This window comes from Crinia signifera, chromosome 6, assembly GCF_055691185.1.
Source record: "Crinia signifera chromosome 6, ASM5569118v1, whole genome shotgun sequence".
Lineage (NCBI taxonomy): Eukaryota > Metazoa > Chordata > Amphibia > Anura > Myobatrachidae > Crinia > Crinia signifera.
The window spans coordinates 283,212,018-283,234,497 of record NC_139222.1 but is presented as its reverse complement, the minus strand read 5'-3'; the positions used below and the strand labels follow the sequence as shown (position 1 = coordinate 283,234,497).

The 22,480-nt window shown below is 46.6% G+C and overlaps 1 protein-coding gene across 1 annotated transcript in view; it reads left to right on the top strand.

Moving 5' to 3' along the window:
• The window catches only part of SHOC2 (SHOC2 leucine rich repeat scaffold protein), a 37,170-nt gene extending 15,286 nt beyond the window's left edge, over positions 1–21,884 (top strand). The window contains exons 3-9 of the mRNA XM_083149836.1: positions 10,489–10,626; positions 14,211–14,341; positions 17,918–18,106; positions 19,142–19,264; positions 19,386–19,523; positions 21,022–21,139; positions 21,221–21,884. Coding sequence (XP_083005962.1) covers positions 10,489–10,626; positions 14,211–14,341; positions 17,918–18,106; positions 19,142–19,264; positions 19,386–19,523; positions 21,022–21,139; positions 21,221–21,429 — 1,046 coding nt within the window. The 3' untranslated portion in view covers positions 21,430–21,884. The remainder of the gene's footprint in view (positions 1–10,488; positions 10,627–14,210; positions 14,342–17,917; positions 18,107–19,141; positions 19,265–19,385; positions 19,524–21,021; positions 21,140–21,220) is intronic.
• Positions 21,885–22,480: the final 596 nt, after the last annotated feature.

Genomic DNA, 22,480 nt, shown 5'->3' with positions numbered 1-22,480 from the left:
GGTGCTAGGATGAACACTAACTATCCACATATAGGGGATTGTACTTTCCCAAGTTTACATGCGCTAGAGCAGACTTTAGTGTAATTGGCACCCCATGCTAGGCACTGGAATCCGGCTACACGCTCCCCAGGTGGCTTTCCTGCGTGCATTCACGTTTTGCTTGTGCTTAGTTACGACCCATAAACTTCCTTTTGCTGTGATGTCGGAGAAATGCCTGAGCAGGGCACGGTTCTGAATTGGGCCTGGTGCGCAAATATGTGCATGCAGCCCGCAACCCCTCCATAGCATGCGACCATTCTCTAAATGCATCTGCAAAAAACATTGCTGCAACTCTCAAACAAGCCCACACTGTGCAGGGCCACATTTATACTTTAGGTGATGTGCAGTTTAGCCTAACGTAATGCGTTGCAATCTAAAGTCAAATATCCTTTGCTCAACCCCCTCCGAAAGCCATAAATACTGTGTTCTGTGTCCATTAACCACTACAACTTCATTGGCTGTTCTGTTGTCCGTCAATATGCCTTCTGTACAGAACATGCGTTACCTAGGATACCGCAAGGCCTTTTTTTCTTGGGCTTCTGAACCTAGAAGAAATGGCTGGATTCGGATGACATAAGTTAGGTGACTGAGCAGCCCTGATTAGTTCCAGGTCTGTGTAATGTGGGTTTGGACATGTTCCTAATGGCTGCGCTGTGGTATAGTCAATGCCCCGGAAGTATTGAGTGTATTATGTGGTCTAATCAATAACCACAAGACGTTCTGCCCAAGAACCGTTCCCATCGTTCTCTCATCCCTGTGCAAGACAGCAGTGCCTATGGAATGACCGATGTGTGGGGTGTATTGCCACAAGGTGATGGAACCGCATTTATATTTCCCTGCCTTAAGTGCAGGTTGGTCCAGTATTCGGTGCAGAATTCCTATTGGCCATCTGACATGGGACAGTCTGCGGCTTGATACCACTATGACCATAGGACGTTTGGCCTGCCTGTGTTTACGGGATGTGTCGACCCTATTAAGGGTTGGCCACTGAAGGTCAACAGTCCTTAGGTCGACACCTGAAATGGTTTTCAATGAAGAGGTTAACAACTATTGGTCAATGGGCAATAGGTGGACACGTGAAAAAGGTAGACATTGTCTAGGTCGACACATAGCGATGTGTGTAGATGAGTGATTCTAGATTGTTCAGCTCACAGCACTGTACAGCGATCTGTCAGGGCCTGTGTTCTCCATGAGAACACAGGCCCTGACACCCGGCGATTTATAGATTTATCCAGCACGCTGGATATGAATCGCCGGGCGATCGCACTTCGCGGTCCCGCACATTGCTTTCGCTGTGCCCCTACACACACAGCGATGTTGGGGCATTTTCTGAACGATGGCGTTAAATGAAGTAACATTGCTGAGAAACAGCCCGGGAGTCGCTACGTGTGTGGGCCCCATTATAGAACAGATAAACCTTGGCACTTATCGGCTGGTCACAGGATGCAGCAGATGGACGCTGGAAGCAGGTCAGTATTTCAGCTCCAAAAAAATGTCCTAAAAAGTACCGTATTCTCAAATGAAGGTGTGGATACACCGCATGTAACAGGTTCTTTAGAAGTTCAGGTGTTCTTGATGGATACTTTCAATGCAGCAGGGGCAACCCACCCAATGGGGAAGATTTATCAATAACTGTCATTTCACTGACAGCTCTAAATAAATGTTAGATAAATTGTTAGAAGATGAGTTGTTTTCATAGTGTCTTCATTTTATCTCTCTCCGCAATGTCATACACCCCCCCCCCTCCTATAATCGAGACATAGGTTCCTGATACATTGAAAATCAATCCACCAACAATTCAATGAACATCCTCTGTTACCGCTGCAGATTTATGTAGACCACATAACCCAGGAGGCAGGCGTATACGGTGTAATTCCCATAATTTGTTCTGCGGCATAGAACCGGCTCCAGCATCCCTGTGAGGAGTGAGGAATATTTGGAGATTGGCATATCATGACCATTTCTCTCTGTTCAAATCTGCTGCATACACCCCCCCCCCCCCCCCCAGACCTCTCATGAATTCTTACACCTTCTGTAATCTGTGATTTCTAGAACACTAGAGTACCAGAGACCCCACGGCAGGATCACAACCTAAAGCTCACGCTGGTTCGTGGGCTACCAGATTCCCATCCTCCGGAACCGGAGCAATTGACGATCACCAGTGTATAAGTTTTTTATTTAAATGCGTTATTTACATTTATTTTAATGTATACATTTAAGCGCATTTCTTAGCACTCACCGCAGCTGCGGGACATCGGTCAGGAACTGAGGCACAACACTTTTAAAATACCTTTTTTATATAAACAGATTAGTGTTGCTGGGACATCAGTTTATTTATTAATTACTTATACAGTGCAGCAGTTCTGATTCGCTTTACAATTGTAAATAGGGATAAAACAATCGGGTTAGGAGGGCCCTGCTCGCAAGCATACGATCTATAGTCACTGTCTGTGGATACTGGATACCTGTGGTGGGCTGCAGTACAGGGAAATACAAATAATTCTTAAGAAATTGCTCCTATAATTACTCTCCTGTTTAACCATTTCCCACCTCCCCGTTTGGCATTTACACCCCAGTTTTGCATTGAGTGATGTTGGGCTGATTGCACATTAAGTAGGGCCAGATTACCAGCCGTCTGTTGTGGCTATCGGTGCTACTGTTTGGATGTGAATAATGTGGCTGATCTAATGTGAGCATATATTGACCTCTCCGGACCAGTGTCGCCCTGTATCGGTGCACTAGTCGCTGTAACACAGAGAAAGGCATCTGGGAATAGGCACGATGAAGGCGATAGGTGACGAACGTGCAAAATTCTTGAAAAGAAGGAAACTCTTTATGTGCACAGTAAGAGGAAGTAAGGACAATATTTCCCCGCTGCAGTTACACCATTCCTCCGTGGATACGTGTGTGTGTGATGTAAATGCTCTTCTGCATTTCCCCTTTTAAGCTGTCCGGTGTGATTTACCATCGCTTCCCTGCCAGCGCTGTGTAATACTCTGATCCTGGCGTTGTCCCTGGCCTAGATTACAAGTGCATAATAGTATATTAGACACGGCCTCCTAATATAGCTGTGCTTCCAAGGCTCTCTGCTACTGGAACCGCTGCAATAGCTACAAATATATTTACAAGTCTGAAGTTCTTGAGCTGACCTGCCGACAGTTGGTATTTCAGGCCCTATCATCCACTAGGGCATGGGTGGGCAAACTACGGCCCGCGACCCGATCCGGACTGGATCGCTGCCCTCCATAGTCCTCCTCCTGGCTCCAGAGGCTTTCAGTGGTGCCCGTTCTCCTCCTGGCTCCAGCCTGTGTCAGTGGTGCGCTCCCCGGGCCAAGCGCCCGTTCCCAAGGGTGCATTGCAAGCCAGCGGCCCATGCCTCATAATGTCACGCGCCGGCACCGCGGACCCGGCACACTCAGTCTCGGGACAGGACTGTGGCGGTTTAGCCCTCTCTCGCATGCGCACTGGCGATTTGTGGACTCCAAGCGCAGCAGAGAGAGCCCAGTGTGGGGGTGCAGCGGCTGTATGTCTGAGCAGCAGCCTGGGGTGAGCGCATTCAGAAAAGAAGGTGGTTACAGTGCACTTCTTTACTTTGACATGTCGACTATGTCAACGTTCGGAACATAAAGATGATTCGTTTCGGCCCAGTACCCCACAGAACGCCTACTTAGTTGCGGGTGCTGTACTGGAACTTTCTGATGGCCTCAGGCTACTAGCTTACAGAACTTCTACAGAAAAAGTTACAAGGGGCTTTGAAATGGCAGAATATCACGGAGGGATCCTCTTCTGTATATTGTTATTTTGGATCCGTGCTGAGCGGCGCGCTCTGTCGTCCTTATTGATGTCTCGTCAGTGAATCACATCCAGCGAAATGAAGACCTTCTACTCGCCGTCAGTATCTGTGGAGAGGTGAGAGAGACAAATCCGTACTGTACGCGCAGCCTCGGGGCCCTTCCAGCGCATTGCCGTCTGATCTAGGAATAAGCTGCAGATTTAATCTCTCTGATCTGGGGCATGAATTGTGTTGCACGCCAGAGGGGCGATGCGGGAGGGAGCCTACTCCTACTGTACCCTGCGTCTGTTTAGTAGCCAGGAATTCAGCTGCGGAGGGTTAATCTCTGAACTCTTGTGTAATCTTCCTGAGCAGTGACCTCCCAATGAAGTCTCCAGTGCATTCCTTTTCCTTTACGTAAAATAGTTTCCCAGTGCCAGGATATCAGGATGGCTTCATCGCGCTTTCCAGGGGCCTCTGCTCTGGTAGTCAGCAGGTTGAAGGAGCAGAACGCGGGTCTTGGGGTCACCTCCGCACAGAACTGGGTGTTCACCGCTGTACTCAGAAAATCCTCCATGCAATGATTTAATTGTTATACACGAGGGGTATGGGAACAACACTGTACACACGACACCTGAAACTCGGATACAGCATCTTTGTATTGCACATTAGAGGCTTACAGATGTGAGACTGTGCCAAACGGCCTCTCAGTGCCCATGTCCTGGGCAACTCGGCAGAACCCAGCTTCTTTATATGTTAAAATGTCAGAATTACAGCAACTGGAAGAAAACCAAAACTTCATATCATCCCACTGGCGCAGTCTGTACATCTGTGTGACGCTGTCAGAATCCGATGCAGCCGCGGCTCCTCCTGTTGCCAAGGTCCGTCGGCACATGTGTAAAACCAGTTACTGTAGTCGCCTAGCGTCTTGCACCCTGGGAGCAGCGTTTTAGTACATCCGCAGTGAGGCTAAGGTCTAAAATATAAAGAGACATACGGCATGCCCCTCCTCCCAGAACATCAGCACCTTACCCCGTATTGCATGAAGATGCATCTGTACCTAACCGTAATTCATAGCGCTGACTGCCCTCGGCATGTGTCCGCACATACAGCTGTGGCACTGACATCTGTTGGCTGTGTTACTAAGGGCCAGATGTATCCAGCTTCAAAGAGCGACAGTGGCCAGCCCCCAACTGTCATTTTCAACCCCGTCTGTAACAGGAGTTATGAGCCAATTGGCAGGTTGTTTATCGCTCTCCGATTTATCACTTTTTGAAGCTTGATACATCTGGCCCTATGTGCCATAAACCCAGATACATAGAATTGCACACAGATGTGGATGTATTGGAAACCGGGTTATCTGGTGCATGGGCAGGCAACCTGTGGAACTACATGTCCCAGCATGTCATGCCAATCCGAGGAGACTTGCAACCTGATATAACGAGGTCCATCTCTGCATTGAGTGTTGGGGTAAACCACCCCAGTCGTTACGATTACTGTTGCCTTAATTGGGGATGATGGTACAGAAGCAGAGAACACAAGTCTGAGTTGCAGTAGGGGAACATGTGGGTGCAGTGACTTGTGTATCATCTCCCTCCCGCCCCTTTGTTCTGCACATCTGGCCGGTCATCCCTATAAGTCAGCTAGCAGGAGCACACGGCGGCCGTGTTCTCAGTGTGTTGGGTCGGTGTCGTTGTACTCCCCTGGTGTAATGCCACCAGTCAGGTCTGGCCTGATGAGAGGGCAGGGACTTTTCTGGCCTCCTCAGTAGCTGCTTGAGAGCCGTGCACAGAGGCACAATGCACGGGATGTGCTTCCTGCAGTTACACAGAGATTTAATGGGTGGGAACGTCTCCCGCTGACCTCGGACTGCACAGCTGGGGAACCACAGCCTCTGCTTCACATCAGATGTCCAGCACAGAATCCCACACTCCCCTCCGCTGCTTATCCTCTCCGCTCATCCTCCTATTATCCGTCTCATATGACCTGTTCGGAGTTTTTGAAAATTTATGGCAAACAGAAATCCAATATTGTGATACCCTCTTGCCTGCGCGCTGTTACACCCCGTCTCACACAGTGCAGGCTGCCTCCCATTTACAGGATTTGGGCAACACCTTTCACCTTCCAGGTTTTACCCAAACTCATTACACTTCTAAGGATAGCCAGGCATGGTCCTCTGCCGCCTAGGTCACATGACCCCTGCAAGAACAGGGAGACTATACAAACTCTACACGGTTAGGGCCATGGTGGGGGTCACAACCCATGACCTCAGCGCTGTGATGCAGTAATACTAACCATTACACCATCCGTACTGCCCGTATATATATAACACATGGTGGGGATAGAACCCATGACCTCAGCGCTGTGAGGCAGTAATGCTAACCATTACACCATCCGTACTGCCCCGTATATATAACACATGGTGGGGATAGAACCCATGACCTCAGTGCTGTGAGGCAGTAATGTAACCATTACACCATCCGTACTGCCCCGTATATATAACACATGGTGGGGATAGAACCCATGACCTCAGTGCTGTGACGCAGTAATGTAACCATTACACCAGAGATCTACCAACGGTCCATGTTTTCCAGATCACCTAGCAGGTGCACAGCTGTAGTCATTACTAACTGTCACATTTTCAAACCAGCTGCATTCATTCCTACTATAGATCCACAGGTTGCCTTGAAAACATGCACCGTTGGTAGATCTTGAGGACAGGTTTGGCCACCCCTGCATTACACCGTCCGTACTGCCCCGTATATATAACACATGGTGGGAATAGAACCCATGACCTCAGTGCTGTGAGGCAGTAATGCTATAACCATTACACCGTCCGTACTGCCCCGTATATATAACACATGGTGGGGATAGAACCCATGACCTCAGTGCTGTGAGGCAGTAATGCTAACCATTACACCATCCGTACTGCCCCGTATATATAACACATGGTGGGGATAGAACCCATGACCTCAGTGCTGTGAGGCAGTAATGCTAACCATTACACCGTCCGTGCTGCCCCGTATATATAACACATGGTGGGGATAGAACCCATGACCTCAGAGCTGTGAGGCAGTAATGCTAACCATTACACCATCCGTACTGCCCGTATATATATAACACATGGTGGTGATAGAACACATGACCTCAGCACTGTGAGGCAGTAATGCTAACCATTACACCGTCCGTACTGCCCTGTATATATAACACATGGTGGGGATAGAACCCATGACCTCAGCGCTGTGAGGCGGTAATGCTAACCATTACACCATCCGTACTGCCCCGTGTATATATAACACATGGTGGGGATAGAACCCATGACCTCAGTGCTGTGAGACAGTAATGTTAACCATTACACCGTCCGTACTGCCCCGTATATATAACACATGGTGGAGATAGAACCCATGACCTCAGCGGCGTGAGGCAGTAATATAACCATTACACCATCCGTACTGCCCCGTATATATAACACATGGTGGGGATAGAACCCATGACCTCAGCGCTGTCCGGCAGTAATGTAACCATTACACCATCCGTACTGCCCCGTATATATATAACACATGGTGGGGATAGAACCCATGACCTCAGCGCTGTGATGCAGTAATACTAACCATTACACCATCCGTACTGCCCGTATATATATATATATAACACATGGTGGGGATAGAACCCATGACCTCAGTGCTGTGAGGCAGTAATGCTAACCATTACACCATCCGTACTGACCCTAATAGTAGTCACCACTCTCTATTAATGAGCTAGAGAAAAGAAAATCCCTGACCTTATTGCTTATCCTAGGTACGAGGTATTGTATTGGTTAACAAAGCAATTTAATTTGTTTAATTACTTTATTTAGATTTTCTTGTGAAAGGTCAAAATAAAATCAGGGTACTTGTTTCCTAGCAGGGGCCCACTAAGCAAATAGTGTGCTATTCTGCGTAGGAAAATCTCATCGCATTGTGTACCGTCTATTGCGATGCGGTGCGATATTTCATTGTACAAGCACCCATGCCATGAGATGTGATGGGTGCTTACAATGAGATGTGATGCTATGTGATGTGTGCATAGTATGTGATGTGTGCATAGTATGTGATGTGATGTGATGGGTGCTTACAATTGTAAGCACCTGAACCTACGCCATTGTTTAGCATCAACCCCAGTATCCACGACACCCCGAAGCACGGCGAGTGGCAGCGTAAGGCGTCCTCCAACCTTTTCAAACCACCACTATCCACGTCAGCGTGGAGTTGATTTTAGATAGTGTGGTGAGCCCGAAACATGGTGAGCGGACGCAGAATACATGTAAAGTAATCCGCGGGGCTCGCTGCGCTTGCCACATTATCTAAAATCAACTCCACGCCGACGTGGATAGTGGGGCTATGAAAATGTCGGAGGACGCCTTATGCCGCCGCTCGTCACGCTTTGGGGTGGCGTGGATACTAGGGTTGACGCTAAACAATGGTGTCGGTGCAGGTGCTTACAATTGTAAGCACCCATCACATCACATACTATGCACACATCACATCTCATTGTAAGCACCCAGCACATCTCATTGTAAGCATCCATCACATCTCATGGCATGGGTGCTTGTACAATGAAATATCACATTGCACAAATTGCACGGTTAAAACGTACCATGCAATGCGATGAGATGCGATTTCACTACGTTTGCGTACGTAAGAAACCTGCTAGGAAACAAGTACCGAAATCAGCGATCGCATCTCTGTGGAGGCCATGCATCGCCTGAGCTGTATTTATCTCACCCGCACAAAGGTTTCATCACTCACCGTGAGGTCTGCTGACTGTTACTGTATTGTTAATACTATACCAGCCACTCTGCCGCAGCTTTATTGGTCTGCAGCCGAATGCTTTATGCAAAATGTCCTGTGCAATGCAGTAAATCACACGCACAACAGACATATAGGGAGGTGAGTCGGAAAAGAGAGGTGCTAAGTCTGCCTAGCATCGAGCGGCTCCTCCAACATTCATTAATCCTAACGTATTTCCTTCGGACTGCTCCATCATCTTCAGCTAGTGCAAAAATACTATCTTCTTTGAGTTTAGTTCACTCAAAGCTTCGAAACAGATCGGGAACAGAAAAGGCGGCTAAACTAGTGTTTTATTCAGACTGTTTCATGCCCGTGACACATTTGCTCATGCTTAATTCCTTCGTGTTTTGTGCGTTCCTCTGAAAATTGCTTTTGTCTGATTTAATTATGTTTAGTCTAAAATTTGGTTTTATTGAAAGATTTCCAATTCTAATAAATTGTATCAAAGCCCAATAACGTTGGATTGTTAGAGGAAAATGTGCTAAGATGGCAGTTCTGCTGCAGAGGGGATGTTTCCCTTAGCAACCAGTCAGATTCTACTTATTTATTTAGCTCCTTTTCGAACGGTGGTTCTCAAACTCGGTCCTCCGGACCCCACACAGTTCACGTTTTCCAGGTCACCCGACAGGTGCGCAGGTGCAGTCATTACTCCCTGCAGTTTTTTTTTATAGGAGAGCCACAGGTGGTGCTAATTACTTCTGTGAGGAGACCTGGAAAACATGAACCGTGTGAGTTTGGGAACCTGTGTTCTAGAAGATGCTAAATCAAATCTGGTTGCTACGGGCAACATCCCATCTTCAATAGAACTTCTATCTTAGTAAATGTTCCCCTTTAATGTTAGAAAGCATTAACCCCTTGAGTGCAGTGTTCCCTCTAAGCTGTGCGCACGTGCGCGCGCACACAACTCGACGAGCGTGCGCACAGACATTACAACTGAGCGCACAAAGCAGCAGTGGACCCTTTTTTGCATTTGTGGACTCAATTAATGTGTGTTTCACCCATTAACTACATTGTGTGCTGTGTTTTGAATGTTTAAATGTTTAATATCATTTTGAAGTAAAGTTAACACAAATGCTGGACGTCATTTTCCAGTTATATATAATTGACGCACAAAAATGTAAATTTCCTTCCAAAGTTGCACAGCTAAAATCTTTTGCCGCACACAGCCTTCGTAAAATTAGAGGGAACATTGCTTGAGTGCCAAGTAAATTTGTCAAAATTGCTGTCAAAAATTGCAAAGCAAACCGTTTTATTCCTCATAATCACCTGTAATGTTTCCCTTTTATATGGGAAATCTTTTTTTTTTTTTTTTTTTTTTCACACAATGTTTTTTTTATTTGAATTGATATAACAAATGTGAGGGACGCTGGAATTTTTAGTGGATATTTTGAACATCTCACAGATGTTGGTGCTCAAATGGTTAAATAGTGGTTGATCAAGGTTTCAAATACATAGCAATGTTTCACAGTATTATAACAAACGGAATGCAAAAAATATATATATTTTTTTAACAGTCCCACCCCCCCCCCCCCCCCAACCAACCCTATAATGGCCAGAGATGACGGCACTGCTGTATCTAAATTGCAGAATGTATCAGAAGTTTTAATTTTTTTTTGCCAGTTTGACCTCTTTGATCATCGTTGTGTATAATCCCCAGATCTGCTTTTACCCCAGATTGGAGTTATAGGTCACCAGCAAACAGCTGTCGTAGCGACTGACTGTACAGCGTGCATTATAACTCCCATTGTCTCATGTACAATCATAATACCACAGCTATGTCCCTGCCCTGGGTGTGGTCAGCCACCATCCTGCACTCAGTCTCTGCTGTGTCTCTCTCTCTCTCTGTAGGGGAGCTGTGTAACCTAATCACGCTGGACGTCGCTCACAATCAGCTGGAGCATCTTCCCAAGGAGATTGGGAACTGTACCCAGATCACCAACCTGGATCTGCAGCACAACGAGCTCCTGGACCTGCCTGATACAATAGGTGAATAACGCCTGGTCTGCCCTATTGTTATAATGCTGTTGCAGGTATAAACTCCTGCAGGTTCTGTCCAGGTAGTCAACTCGCTCGTCATGGCCACACTTCCTGATAAGCCACGCCCATGCCAGTACTCTAACCACGCCCATTCCAGTACACTACACCGCTTCTCCGAGTTCTCTGTAACACTAGTTACTGGATGTATCAAGGATATAGAGATCTATATAGATATATCTGTCTATCACAACCACCATGCAAATACACATGGATGGAATTTTCTCATTTACAATTTGAAAGCCTGCGGCACTCCAGCTGCTGTAGAACTACACATCCCAGCATGCCACAATTTCAGCATTCCCTAAAGGTGCCCACACACTAGAACGATTTTTTGGCCGATTGTCTGTTTTTTGATAAATCGGCCGATATAACGTACGATATTTACCGATAATCGGTTGAAAATCGGCCGATATCGGTCCGATGCGCGCTCCCGTGGATCTTTAGCTGAATCTTCTGATCTTACGTGCTGCACAAAATATCAGAAGATTTAACAAAAGATCCATAGGAACGCACAGGGGATCTTAAGAAAAATCTTTGGTAAAGATGTGCACTTGCCTGAAATCTTTGGTACAGGGCGGACAAAAGATTTCAAGGCTAATTTATGTGCACATCTTAAGATCGCAGATCTTTCTAGTGTGTGGGCACCTTAAGAGCAGAAGCGTTGCAGATTACCGACCCTGTCCTATACAGTAACGATAAACATATCTTAGGCAGACCATACATCCATTCCCTGCTGATTCCAGTCTGATCCGCTGACACACGATCCATCGGGGAATCCACCAAATACATCATGTTAAAAGTCCCCGACTCCCCAATCCAAATAGATTTCCAGCGGCAATCTGTGAATTGAGAATTTGCAACATGTTGGATTTTACCAGTGACTTGACCCAGTCATCAGGAAAATTGGGCATCGCCTCAATTCACTGCAGAATGAGTTGGAGCAATTCAATTGTTTAGAGGGGTTTAGCCATGTAACGCTGTCTACATGGACACGATCAGAGTGATAATGCAATGGTCGCCCAGGCTGGGAACATATTCCATAATAATGCCAGTATTCCGCTCAGCATTAGCCTTGTTTGCCCATACAGCGATACTTCCTGTTGGATATATAAAATACTGCATCGTTTACCTGGTGCTCATCGCATTGTGCATCACTTTGTTCTCGTGTGCATCTTAGCATCATATTACCTCTTAGCGTGCACAGAACTCCAACAGTAGTTATGTGCATGTACGTATAAGCCCACCACACGACATTGGGTGGGGATTTATAGGTGAACACATTTGTGTCTATATAAAAAAAATCCAACACCGGCCTAAAAATTGCGGTAAAGGCTGCTTCTGTTTAAATTCCAGGGAAGAGAGTCATTTTCTCCTTGCAATTTTAGGCAAATTCTCATCACAACCACATTTAATTCATTACCCAGAATTTGATCAGACTTCATATAGAATTATGTTGCTATGCTCAAGTGGCGGTAAGTGAGCGAGTGAAAGCTGTTGCCGTGTTTCCCTGTGGAGCAGGAATTGGTTACCAGCCACCTAATACAGCTGTTGTCTCCACTGCATTCTTCATTATTGGCTCCGCCTCCAACTGTATATGATTGGTCAACTTCCATCATTTAAACTCCCATAATTAGAGTGTGTGTGTGAAGCCTGCACACAATGTCCGCACAGATGTATGTTCTAGTGTGTGTATATTATGTATACATCTGTGGTTGTGTGGGAATGTTTGGAGTCTGAGGATGTTCCTGGTAAGTGTCAGGCTGATGTGGAATCTGCTTTATCTGGGATAAAGTGACTGTGAAGCAGGTAATCAATGGTTTCCTTTCACATTAATGGAAAACACTAATTTAACAGATCATTTTATGGAGGCCTCTCAGTATTTCCCTGGAGGGTCTTTACCGCAGCGCACTTGTATAATCTGTATCGGGGAGTAACACATACTGGAATTGCTCTTTCAGCCCAGTGTATTATCCTATAATGTACGGTATAAATCTCTCTGCATGCTTATCACCAGTTCTGAGATTCGTTAATGGCCGTCTGTATTACATAGGAACATTACCCTGATGCGAGGGGAGGGTGGGGGTCATTAGACACGTCCCGGTGGGAGATTGGACGCCTGCTGTGTTCTATACATGATCTGTGTGATTAACGTGTAGCGGTATCTCCAGCTTCCTCTTGTGACCTGTAGTGACACCACAGTTGCGGTTTTAGCATGATAACACAGCAATGTCACAACACTGTATTGTGTTAGTCCGTGCCTGCAACTTTATCTACTGATTACAACGGTTTAGTGTTTCCAGCTATTAGTATAGTTATTTTACATTTCCTTTGAGTGGTCTGCACTATAGAGGGCCCCGAGAGGCATAAAGGACCAGCAGTGTCTGGCGGCGCACCAGTAGGTACTGTGTGGTGGGTTAGGCTGCTGTTCTTTGTACAGAGATGTTGGCTTACAAAGTACCCGGGAACACAATATCTCGTCACTTGGTGCAGTGTAAAGTGCAGAGCTCAGAACTCTGCATCTTGCAAAAGCCGTGCAGTTCCTCTTCCCTGACTGGGGTGGCACTCTCTAGCACAGACCTGGTCTGTGTATCAGTGCTGAAGTACAGACCACACTGTGCTAGAAGCACCACAGCTGTAGACTGTGTGTATGCGTGCTATAATTACTGTGTACAAGGAGGCCACATTCGGTGAGCCGGGTGTCCCTGCTATAGGAGAACGCTGGTACGGCGGGAGGTGGGCGTGGCTAAGATGCTCCGTTACCCGCCTTTGCCAGATCTTGTTGTTTTTAGTGTTCATGCAAATTCTGTTGTCATATAAAATAAAAGCTTTCCTGCGTGTTGGAGGCAGACTGGCCGTGTAACGAGCGCCTCTCACCATAAATCATCTTCCCTGTTACATATTTAATAAGCGCTGAGTGTCTTGTCTGTCTCCACCGGCCACCTCTGGGCAGATGCACCACCCTGAACGCTGGTAAGGGTTGTGTTTGGCAGGCGGAGTTGACGTTCTCTGCCGTTGACCTGTTACGGTGCAGATTTATGTGTGCCTTTTGCTAGCTGTGCCGCTAATTCCCTGTCATTATTTACTCTGGGGATGTTCAGTACGGTGACATGTGATTTGCTGATTGGTGTCTGCGAAGCACAGAAGATGCCTAGTGTGTGTGTGTGTGTGTGTGTGTGTGGTGTAATAAAGGAGTAACAGGCAGTAATTATGTCCCTGGTTTCTAAAGAGCATTGGTCATAGTACAGTGGTTCGGTCAGCTGACAGAAATGGCAGTTGGTTTGGTCAGCTGACAGAAATGGCAGTTGGTTTGGTCAGCTGACAGAAATGGCAGTTGGTTCGGTCAGCTGACAGAAATGGCAGTTGGTTTGGTCAGCTGACAGAAATGGCAGTTGGTTTGGTCAGCTGACAGAAATGGCAGTTGGAACCATAGATTGTAATCTGGACTGGTTTTGTGTTGGAAACTTTATCTATGCTAAAGGAACATTCTAACCCGTGTCTGTAATTCCGTGTTTGTAATCTGCCCCCCCTCGCAGGAAACCTTTCCAGTCTGAATCGCTTGGGACTACGGTACAACAGGCTGTCTGCGATACCCCGCTCCCTGGCGAAATGCTGTGAGCTGGACGAGCTGAATCTGGAGAATAACAATATATCCACTCTCCCGGAGGTAAGAGGCGGAGGGAAACGCACCATACAGTAGGGAGAGTGCGCTTCTAGAAGTAACATAGACCGCAACAGAAGGTGCGAGGACGTAGTGCTTTAGCGCTACCACCCAGGGCCGGCACCACCACTAGGCAGCTTTAGGCATTTGGCTGGGGCGTCGGCCACTGGAGGGCAGCATTTGGGAGCAGCTCCGCCCCCGTGGAGCCAGATGAGCAGCAGGTCTGACTCGGTGGCTGCATCAACCCCCTCCCCCCCCCAACTCGGCGGCCACATCAACAACCCCCCCCCCCCCAAGGCAGGTGAGCGGTGCCTCACACCAGCCCTGCTACCACCTAGATGTGCGTGGGGAATAATAGGAATCTTGTACAGTATAGACTGACTGTACACCGTCTTCCAGACCGTTATGGTATAAGGGATAGACCTGGTCTAGGGCGACCACTATGCTCAACAATGACTAAGAAAACACCTGCAAATGGTCGACATAAAGCAGGTCTTAGTGTATGAAGTATGAACCAAGTTGGTCTACACCAAAGTGAAAACGTGCCCTTTTGAGTTTCAGCCATGTCCATGTTGACCTTAAGCTTGAGTCAACCTTCTGTCAATGCCGGCTTATGGTATGTCGACTGTTTCCAGGTGTCAACCATTAGTTGTCGACCCATGGATCACCTGCCTTCCAGACATGTATAGGTGCTACATCAGGGATCCTACTTTCTGGACAGGTAGAAGCGGCAGAACCGGGTTATGGCGGCCCCCTTACATTCCCAGTCTCTTCCATCTGATTGTGACATGACCACACAGGGCCTGACTGCTGTGTCTTATGTGGTCCTGGTGACCGTCCGGCATTCAGTGTGACTGATTCTATCATATTATTCCCTACACACTCTCTCGCCGGAGACCAGAATACACACAGCTACTGACAACGTGGTGAGCAAAACATTCTGCAAATTGCCTCATAAATTAGTCAGGATTGCAGCAATTGCCAATCATTTCTCTCTTCTGTAAACTTGCTTGTAAACACACCCTAATCCTGGATTTGCTGGTACCAAACCGAAGCTCAGGTTTTCTCGTCTGATCCTCCCCCTCTCTCAAACTAAAAAGCCCGAGCTTCTCGATAAAAGGTTTCAGCATCCTTACGGACTTAACCTTTTCCCTGTTAGAGGCGATGCCCATGGTAGTCTGCACACCACTTGCATTATGCACCTTCCAGCGGTGATGATGGGGTTAAGCAAGAGCCTTGCCGCATTCCACTTACAGGAGAGGCAGCGTGGGAAGGGGGGGTGTCGGTGGGTGGAAACCTACCAGGGTCACACGGCAGGCTTCCAGAGACGGTGCTGATACAGAATGCCTGTCTGGGTTAGAGGGTTCAACAAGCCTGGTAGACCTCACCTGGCGATAAGAGTTCATGTGTGATACAGGAGGTAGCAGAGGGGGGGGGGGATTTAACAATTTTTCCGAAATCTAATTTATTTTAAAATGTGGGTTAGTGGCATCTAGTCCTTCCACTTCCTGCATGTCTCCCTTCTTCAGGAGGTGACGGGACTTCCAAACCTGATGTTCTCAGTCCTTGTGTCCTCCTTACTGTAGGACCTCCTACATGACCCCAGTGCGGTGATACATTGCTCCTGCCTTAATGCTGTCACTGGTGATTGGAGCTGGAGATCCAGGTAGTCTGAAGGAAAGGTGCTAGGAGCGCACTAAAGAAGCTACAGTAGTTGTGGGAGTAATTTCCAGGCAATCTGCCACCTACCGCCCCTCCTTCTAAACCTCCACCCTCTGTTCTCTCCCCTCTCAATGCCAGTATACGGTCGTTAGATTGACAGATATTGGGTCGACCACAGAAGGTCGACACATAAAATAGGTTCGATGTGGCTAATGTCGACTGGGTTGGAATGTCGACTAAAAGCATTAGCATGACAATGGCTAGGTCGGCAGTTAAAAGGCCGCCATGAGTTTTTCACTTTATTTTAGCTGAAGCGGAGACGGATCGCCTCCGCTGAGTGACTGGGACGTGCGAGAACAGAAGAACGTACATCCTCTTTTCTTTCATCCAGTACAAACTGCATTTTACAATATGTTAGAACACTGATAATATGACATTATTGGTACTGATGGGGACGGTTCAGATTTCACATGGGGAAATTACCTATTCACGGCTTCCCATGCAGCGCATACTTTCTGTACTGTGCGATGTGATGCCTGCGGGACCGCGCATCGCATTGCACTCTGCTGTCGCATTGCACGCTGCTATGGCCACCTTTAGACATGTCGACTTATTTTATGTGTCGACCTAAGCATGTCAACCTTCGGTGGTCCACCCAATGCATTTCGACCCAATGACCCATACCTGCTGACACTTGGATAATCTGTTTTTTACTGTAGCACAAAACTTAGGAAGTGAATTTTGCATGTTAAAGAACCACTTCTTGCATTCTCTTCTCCAGGCGTGCCCCGATATCTAAATCCACATCCACATGTAAATCCTAAAGTATTGTTAGATGTGAAATCCTCCTCTTTGTTTTCCCCCAATAAAACTTTCCTCAGATGAGAGAGAAGATCCTCCTCTGTAATTCCTCTTCAGCCTTTGTAGTCCATCATAGCTGCTCTCCCCAACGGCTGTTGTCCTGACATGGTGCCCGGGTAGTGTCTAGATCCCCTTCAGTTTTGACAATTTTCCCATCATGCCCTGGGTCCACGTATACCTGGAGGGGGAATATAAATCTGTGGCGAGAGAAGCAAACCACCGTGCCTGAAGCGTGCGAGCGTAGCGAGCCCGCAAGGGTACAGTGCAGCTAAAATAAAACAAACTAACCGACACCTACGTGAATTACAGATAAAATAAAAAACGTTGTGAGGGCATCTAACAACTTCTGCCCTCACTGAACGTCACATCCTGTAATCAAAATCTAGTCTCTACCATGGTGCCAGGGTTCGCTCTGCGGATCATCGCTGTCCGTGCAGCCAGACGAGGGCGGTATGGTGGGGGGATTGTTTGGTCTACAGTTTGTTGGTCGACATGGGTCATTAGGTCAAAAGGTCGATATGGGGGTTTTCACTGTTTTTTGACCCGACAGTCAACATGGACACAGTTTGAAATGTTGTCCCGACATGGTACTAGGGTGCCCTCTGCTGATCATCGCTGTCCGTGCAGCCAGGCGAGGGCGGTATTGTACGTCCATTGATCTCTAGTGTGTACAAGTTACGTTCTTTCCTTCCTCCTTCACCTCTAACTACTATAATCAGCTGCTGAAATATCTGTTGCATCCGAATAAGGTTCCTGCTAGCAGATTCGGTATACAGTATGTAACAGGAACGTGTTAAGCCAGGTACACACTCTGATATTGCTTGAATTCCTGTGCGAACGATATAGCGCTAAAACAACGATATCACTGAGCGGCGTCACCCCGATCCCCTTTGAACATGTAAGCGCTAAGGATGTAGTCAAATTTGATACATGTTCAGATGACCGGGAATCGTTAACAACCCTCGGCAGTGCAAGACCCATGACAGTAGCAGTCTCTGAGGACAGAGATCACCTTTAAGGTAACCACAACGTCTTACCCCTGTGTGTTCCTTTCCTTAGGGGCTCCTGTCCAGCCTAGTTAAAGTGACCAGTTTGACCCTGGCCAGGAACTGTTTCCAGTCTTACCCTGTGGGCGGACCCTCCCAGTTCTCCACCATCTACTCTCTCAACATGGAGCATAATCGTATTAATAAAATCCCGTTTGGCATTTTCTCCAGAGCTAAAGTTCTAAGCAAGCTGAATATGAAGGTGAGTCCGGTTCTAACCATCCCTAGCTTGTACCGTAATTGTGTTCTGTTACGGGGTGGGGGTGTGCGCGCTGTGGTTTATAAAGAAGCATAACATTGCTGGAATTTTATACACCCTTATCCGTTGCATGGCCCTTTCGTCCATCCTGCATTGCACTGTGTGTACATTTCTAACCCCAAAACATTTTCTCCTGGTTATACCTCAGTTGAACCTTAGTTTTACGTTTCCTAGTGTTCATTATAGCACTGCTGCACTTTCCTTTCCTAGCACAGTTTGGTCTGTATCTCTGCTTTAATTACAGATTAGACTGTGCTAGAACCACCACAGCAGAGAGCAATACCCCAGGCAGGAAAGAAGAACTGCTTTGGAAAGGGGCTGGGAGCTAGAATGAACACTGCGTTTTCCGAATTTACAGTTTCTTTTTTTATTGGCCCCATTGCCTGGTTTCTGCCAGATAGAGCATTTTGTACTGTGACAGATTGTAGTTCTATAGATCTTAATGTAGTAGTTTTATTAATGTCAACAAAACCAAAATACAGTGTTCTGTGTTTGGATGTAATCACTCAGGCTGAGGATACGTTTTGATTTCTTCTCCAGTTAAACTTTTTTATTTTGTGGTGTTTAATGGAGTCTGAGAGATGCTGCAGCAAATCCATTGTCCTTTTTGCAAGTGTTTGTTTCATTGGTGTGTTCCAATGGCAGAAGCAGCTGGATACACATTGTTCCCATGCCTGCTGTAGGGGACCTTTGTCTGCCCCCGTATCCCATGGTTGGTCTCAGTGGTGGGTCACTGCCATTATGCCCTCCTAGATCCAGGGATCATGTGAACTGCTTGCTGCGCCTTCAACTGGTATTGTTCTGCGTCAGCTGTTTTCTTTTTAATAAAGCCGGACGTGCGTTAGTTTGTTTGGGAATCCTCACTGCAATTGACGACCCCTTAAGTCGCTGTCCTGTCTCCTTACTCTAGCGATAAACACTGCGTGGCGGCTGTTGTGCGGTCACTGTATATTCAACGTCTTTATCACCCTGTATTAGGACAATCAGCTGACTTCTCTACCGCTGGATTTCGGCACATGGACCAGTATGGTAGAATTGAATCTAGCCACCAATCAGTTGACGAAAATCCCAGAGGACGTGTCTGGTTTAGTGTCCATCGAGGTAACTATTAGAGCAACGCGTTTGTTTGGTTTCCCAACGAGATGAGCGTTTGTTCTAGTCCGTGGCTACATGATTGACACCGAACCATCGTATTAAATCCCTGTTTTTTATCTTGTTTTAGGTCTTAATTTTGTCAAACAATCTCTTAAAGAAGCTTCCTCACGGTATCGGTAATCTGCGCAAATTGCGGGAGTTGGATCTGGAAGAAAACAAGTTGGAATCCCTGCCGAACGAGATTGCTTACCTGAAAGACCTGCAGGTATTGCCGGGCAACGCAAATCCTCTTCAGGTTATGCTGTTTGTATGGTAGTTGCTGTGAGTTTTATTTTAGGGTTATTAAGATAACCGGACAATTATAAGGATATTACAAATCCCAAAAGAGCTGTCCCGTTTAAGAGAGAAGAACTTTTAATTCTCCTTCTAACTTTCCACACCCTGGTATGGATGAGGCAGTGTCTTGTAGTGTAACCTGCTGTGTTTCATGGCTAATGGTAACTTAGTGACAGAGATACTTGTATTCACGCGTTTTGCAATGATGTGAGCCATACCTGTTCTGATTGAATTGCTGTAGAGGTCTTTCTGGGGATATGGTTTTCGCCAGTGTCTAGGCAGAACTGACCAGATATAATTGACGCAGTCAAGTCTTAATACAGGAAATAAAAATTTCCTTTTCATTTTTGATAATTCAATTAAATGGCTTTTTCCTGTATGTATGCGTTATGAGGCGGAACGCGTAAGCTTCAAGGACATGCCACGGCCCGGGCAGGTCCACGTAGTCACCAACCCTGCCACGATTTCGGTTGTGGAGGATCTCATTCGACTGAATCTTCGAATCACCACATGTGAGACTGCAGCTGTGCTGTCAATAATCAAGGGAACCGTGCATCACATAAGGCCCCCCTACACTACGCGATTTGGGCCCGATTTCACCCAATTCTGGAGGATCAGGCCGAGAAATCATGTGAAATAGCCCAAATTGCATAGTGTATGACCTCCGATCCAATGCGCGATCCCGTGCGGCAGGGAGCGAGGTCCAGGGGAGCTGGGCCCCGGTGTGGCGAGCAGGGTCCGGGGGAGCTGCAGGTGGGGACCGGAGAGCAGGGTCTGGAGTAGCAGTGGGTGGCAGAACAGAAAAAATCCTATTCAAAAGGCTGGGCGGCCGCTGATTTGCTGAGAGCTCGGTCAATCAGCGGCTGCCCAGTCTTCTGAATAGGGTTTTTTTCTATTCTCCCACAGTTTGCCGCTACCTTGGACCCTGCTCTTCTGCCGCTACCCCGCCTGTCGCTACCACTGACCCTGCCGCTTCCCCGCCTGCAACTCCCCCCGGGACCTGTGATAAATCGAATCTGATTTATCACATGTAAAAAATGGCACATCAAGTGCCAAATCTTATCAAGATCTGCCGGGGGAGCTCAGGGGAAGTTGGGGCCAAATGTATGGGGCCTATAATCCACAACAACCGTGGAACACTGGATCCATCAGCAACCCTGGAGTTTCTACACTGAAGCCACCCACCCCCTTCCTACGTGCTGGGATCAGTGCAATGGCAATTATGTGTTGTATGTAATGTTACTGTAATTAAATATTCTTTAATTAAATTATTCTTTACATACAATCCTAGTCTTTTTCTTTTAGGCACACCTTATATATACTTTAATTATAATAATATTAACAAATTGACTCCAGCATATTTTTGCTTTTATTTTTTGTTATTTTGTTAAAACTTGAGTTACATAGAAGTTGTCTTCCCCCCTCAGAAACTGGTGCTGACTAATAACCAGCTGACGACCTTGCCCAGAGGAATCGGCCACCTGACGAACCTAACACACCTGGGTCTAGGGGAGAACCTCCTGACACACCTACCAGAGGAAATAGGTGAGTGATTGGTGGCTGAGGTGTCTCTACAGTGTCCCAGGTTCCCGCCCCCCTAACGCCTCATGTCTCCTCCTCTTACAGGTACACTGGAGAACCTGGAGGAGCTGTATCTGAATGATAACCCCAATTTACACGGCCTGCCCTTCGAGCTGGCTCTGTGCAGCAAATTGTCCATTATGAGCATTGAGAACTGTCCTCTCAGCCATCTCCCACCGCAGATTGTAGCCGGGGGACCTTCCTTTATTATTCAGTTCCTCAAAATGCAAGGCCCTTACCGTGCCATGGTCTAATGCAAGTCCCACACACTGTACAAACTGCATTCATGTCGTGTTCATGTATATATCTAGAACAAGGATGTGGAATATATATATATATATTCTATATATATATATTTTACACTCACACACAAGTTTCTTGAAACTGCATTATGTGTTTTTGCTAATAGAGGAATCATAGCCATTTAGATTTTTTTTTTTATTATTATTATTACGTAAAAAATATCAATTGCTTGTTGGAGCTGTTTCTTTGCTGATTTTGGTGTACTTTTTGTTTTTATTGTCTCCTTACCTTTTTTTTGGTCATTGTAATCTCTATTGCCACCACGGTTCTAATCAGTTGCCAACAGTATCTGGTAGTGATCACAGTTGACGAAAGCTTGTTACTGTGTTGTTTGTTTCTTTTTTTATGCCCATTATATCATGTGATGACAAAACAAAATGGCTTCTGTGTGCGTCCAGATTCCATGCACCACCCCCCCCCCCCCCCCCCCCCCCCCCCCCCCCCCCCACCCCCACACAACACGTCACACTGATCTGTAACAGCCCGGGTCATGATATCGTCTTTAACTTATTATATAAATGTGTTTTTCTTCTTTATTTTTTTATTTTTTTTCTATATTGTTTACAGTCGGGGTGAATCACTGTATTGTTGACCATGATATGCTCTGTTATATCCGCGTGGAGGTTTAATGCTTACAGTGGAATCGATTCAATCTTGTCAGTCTGTCTGTGGTTTTACGTGTATCCGTATTTAATTGTCCAATGGAAGTGACACGATCCGGATGAGAGAACTCTTCCACATCTAACCAAATTATCCCCCCCCCCCCCCCAAATAAGCAGTGGTCGGGAATGTACTCGTATAACACGGACAACATATCAAACAACAGAACGTGACTGTATGACTGTACCAAATTCTTTGTGTGTATATGGATATACCTGTGGTAAATGTATCCTCCGGTTGTCCTGTTGGGCTTGCTGAAGTCGAGTTATGAATTATGACACCAAATCCATATTGGTCTCTGAGTTACAGCGAACTGTCGCTTTGCTTTGGAGGAGAACCCGT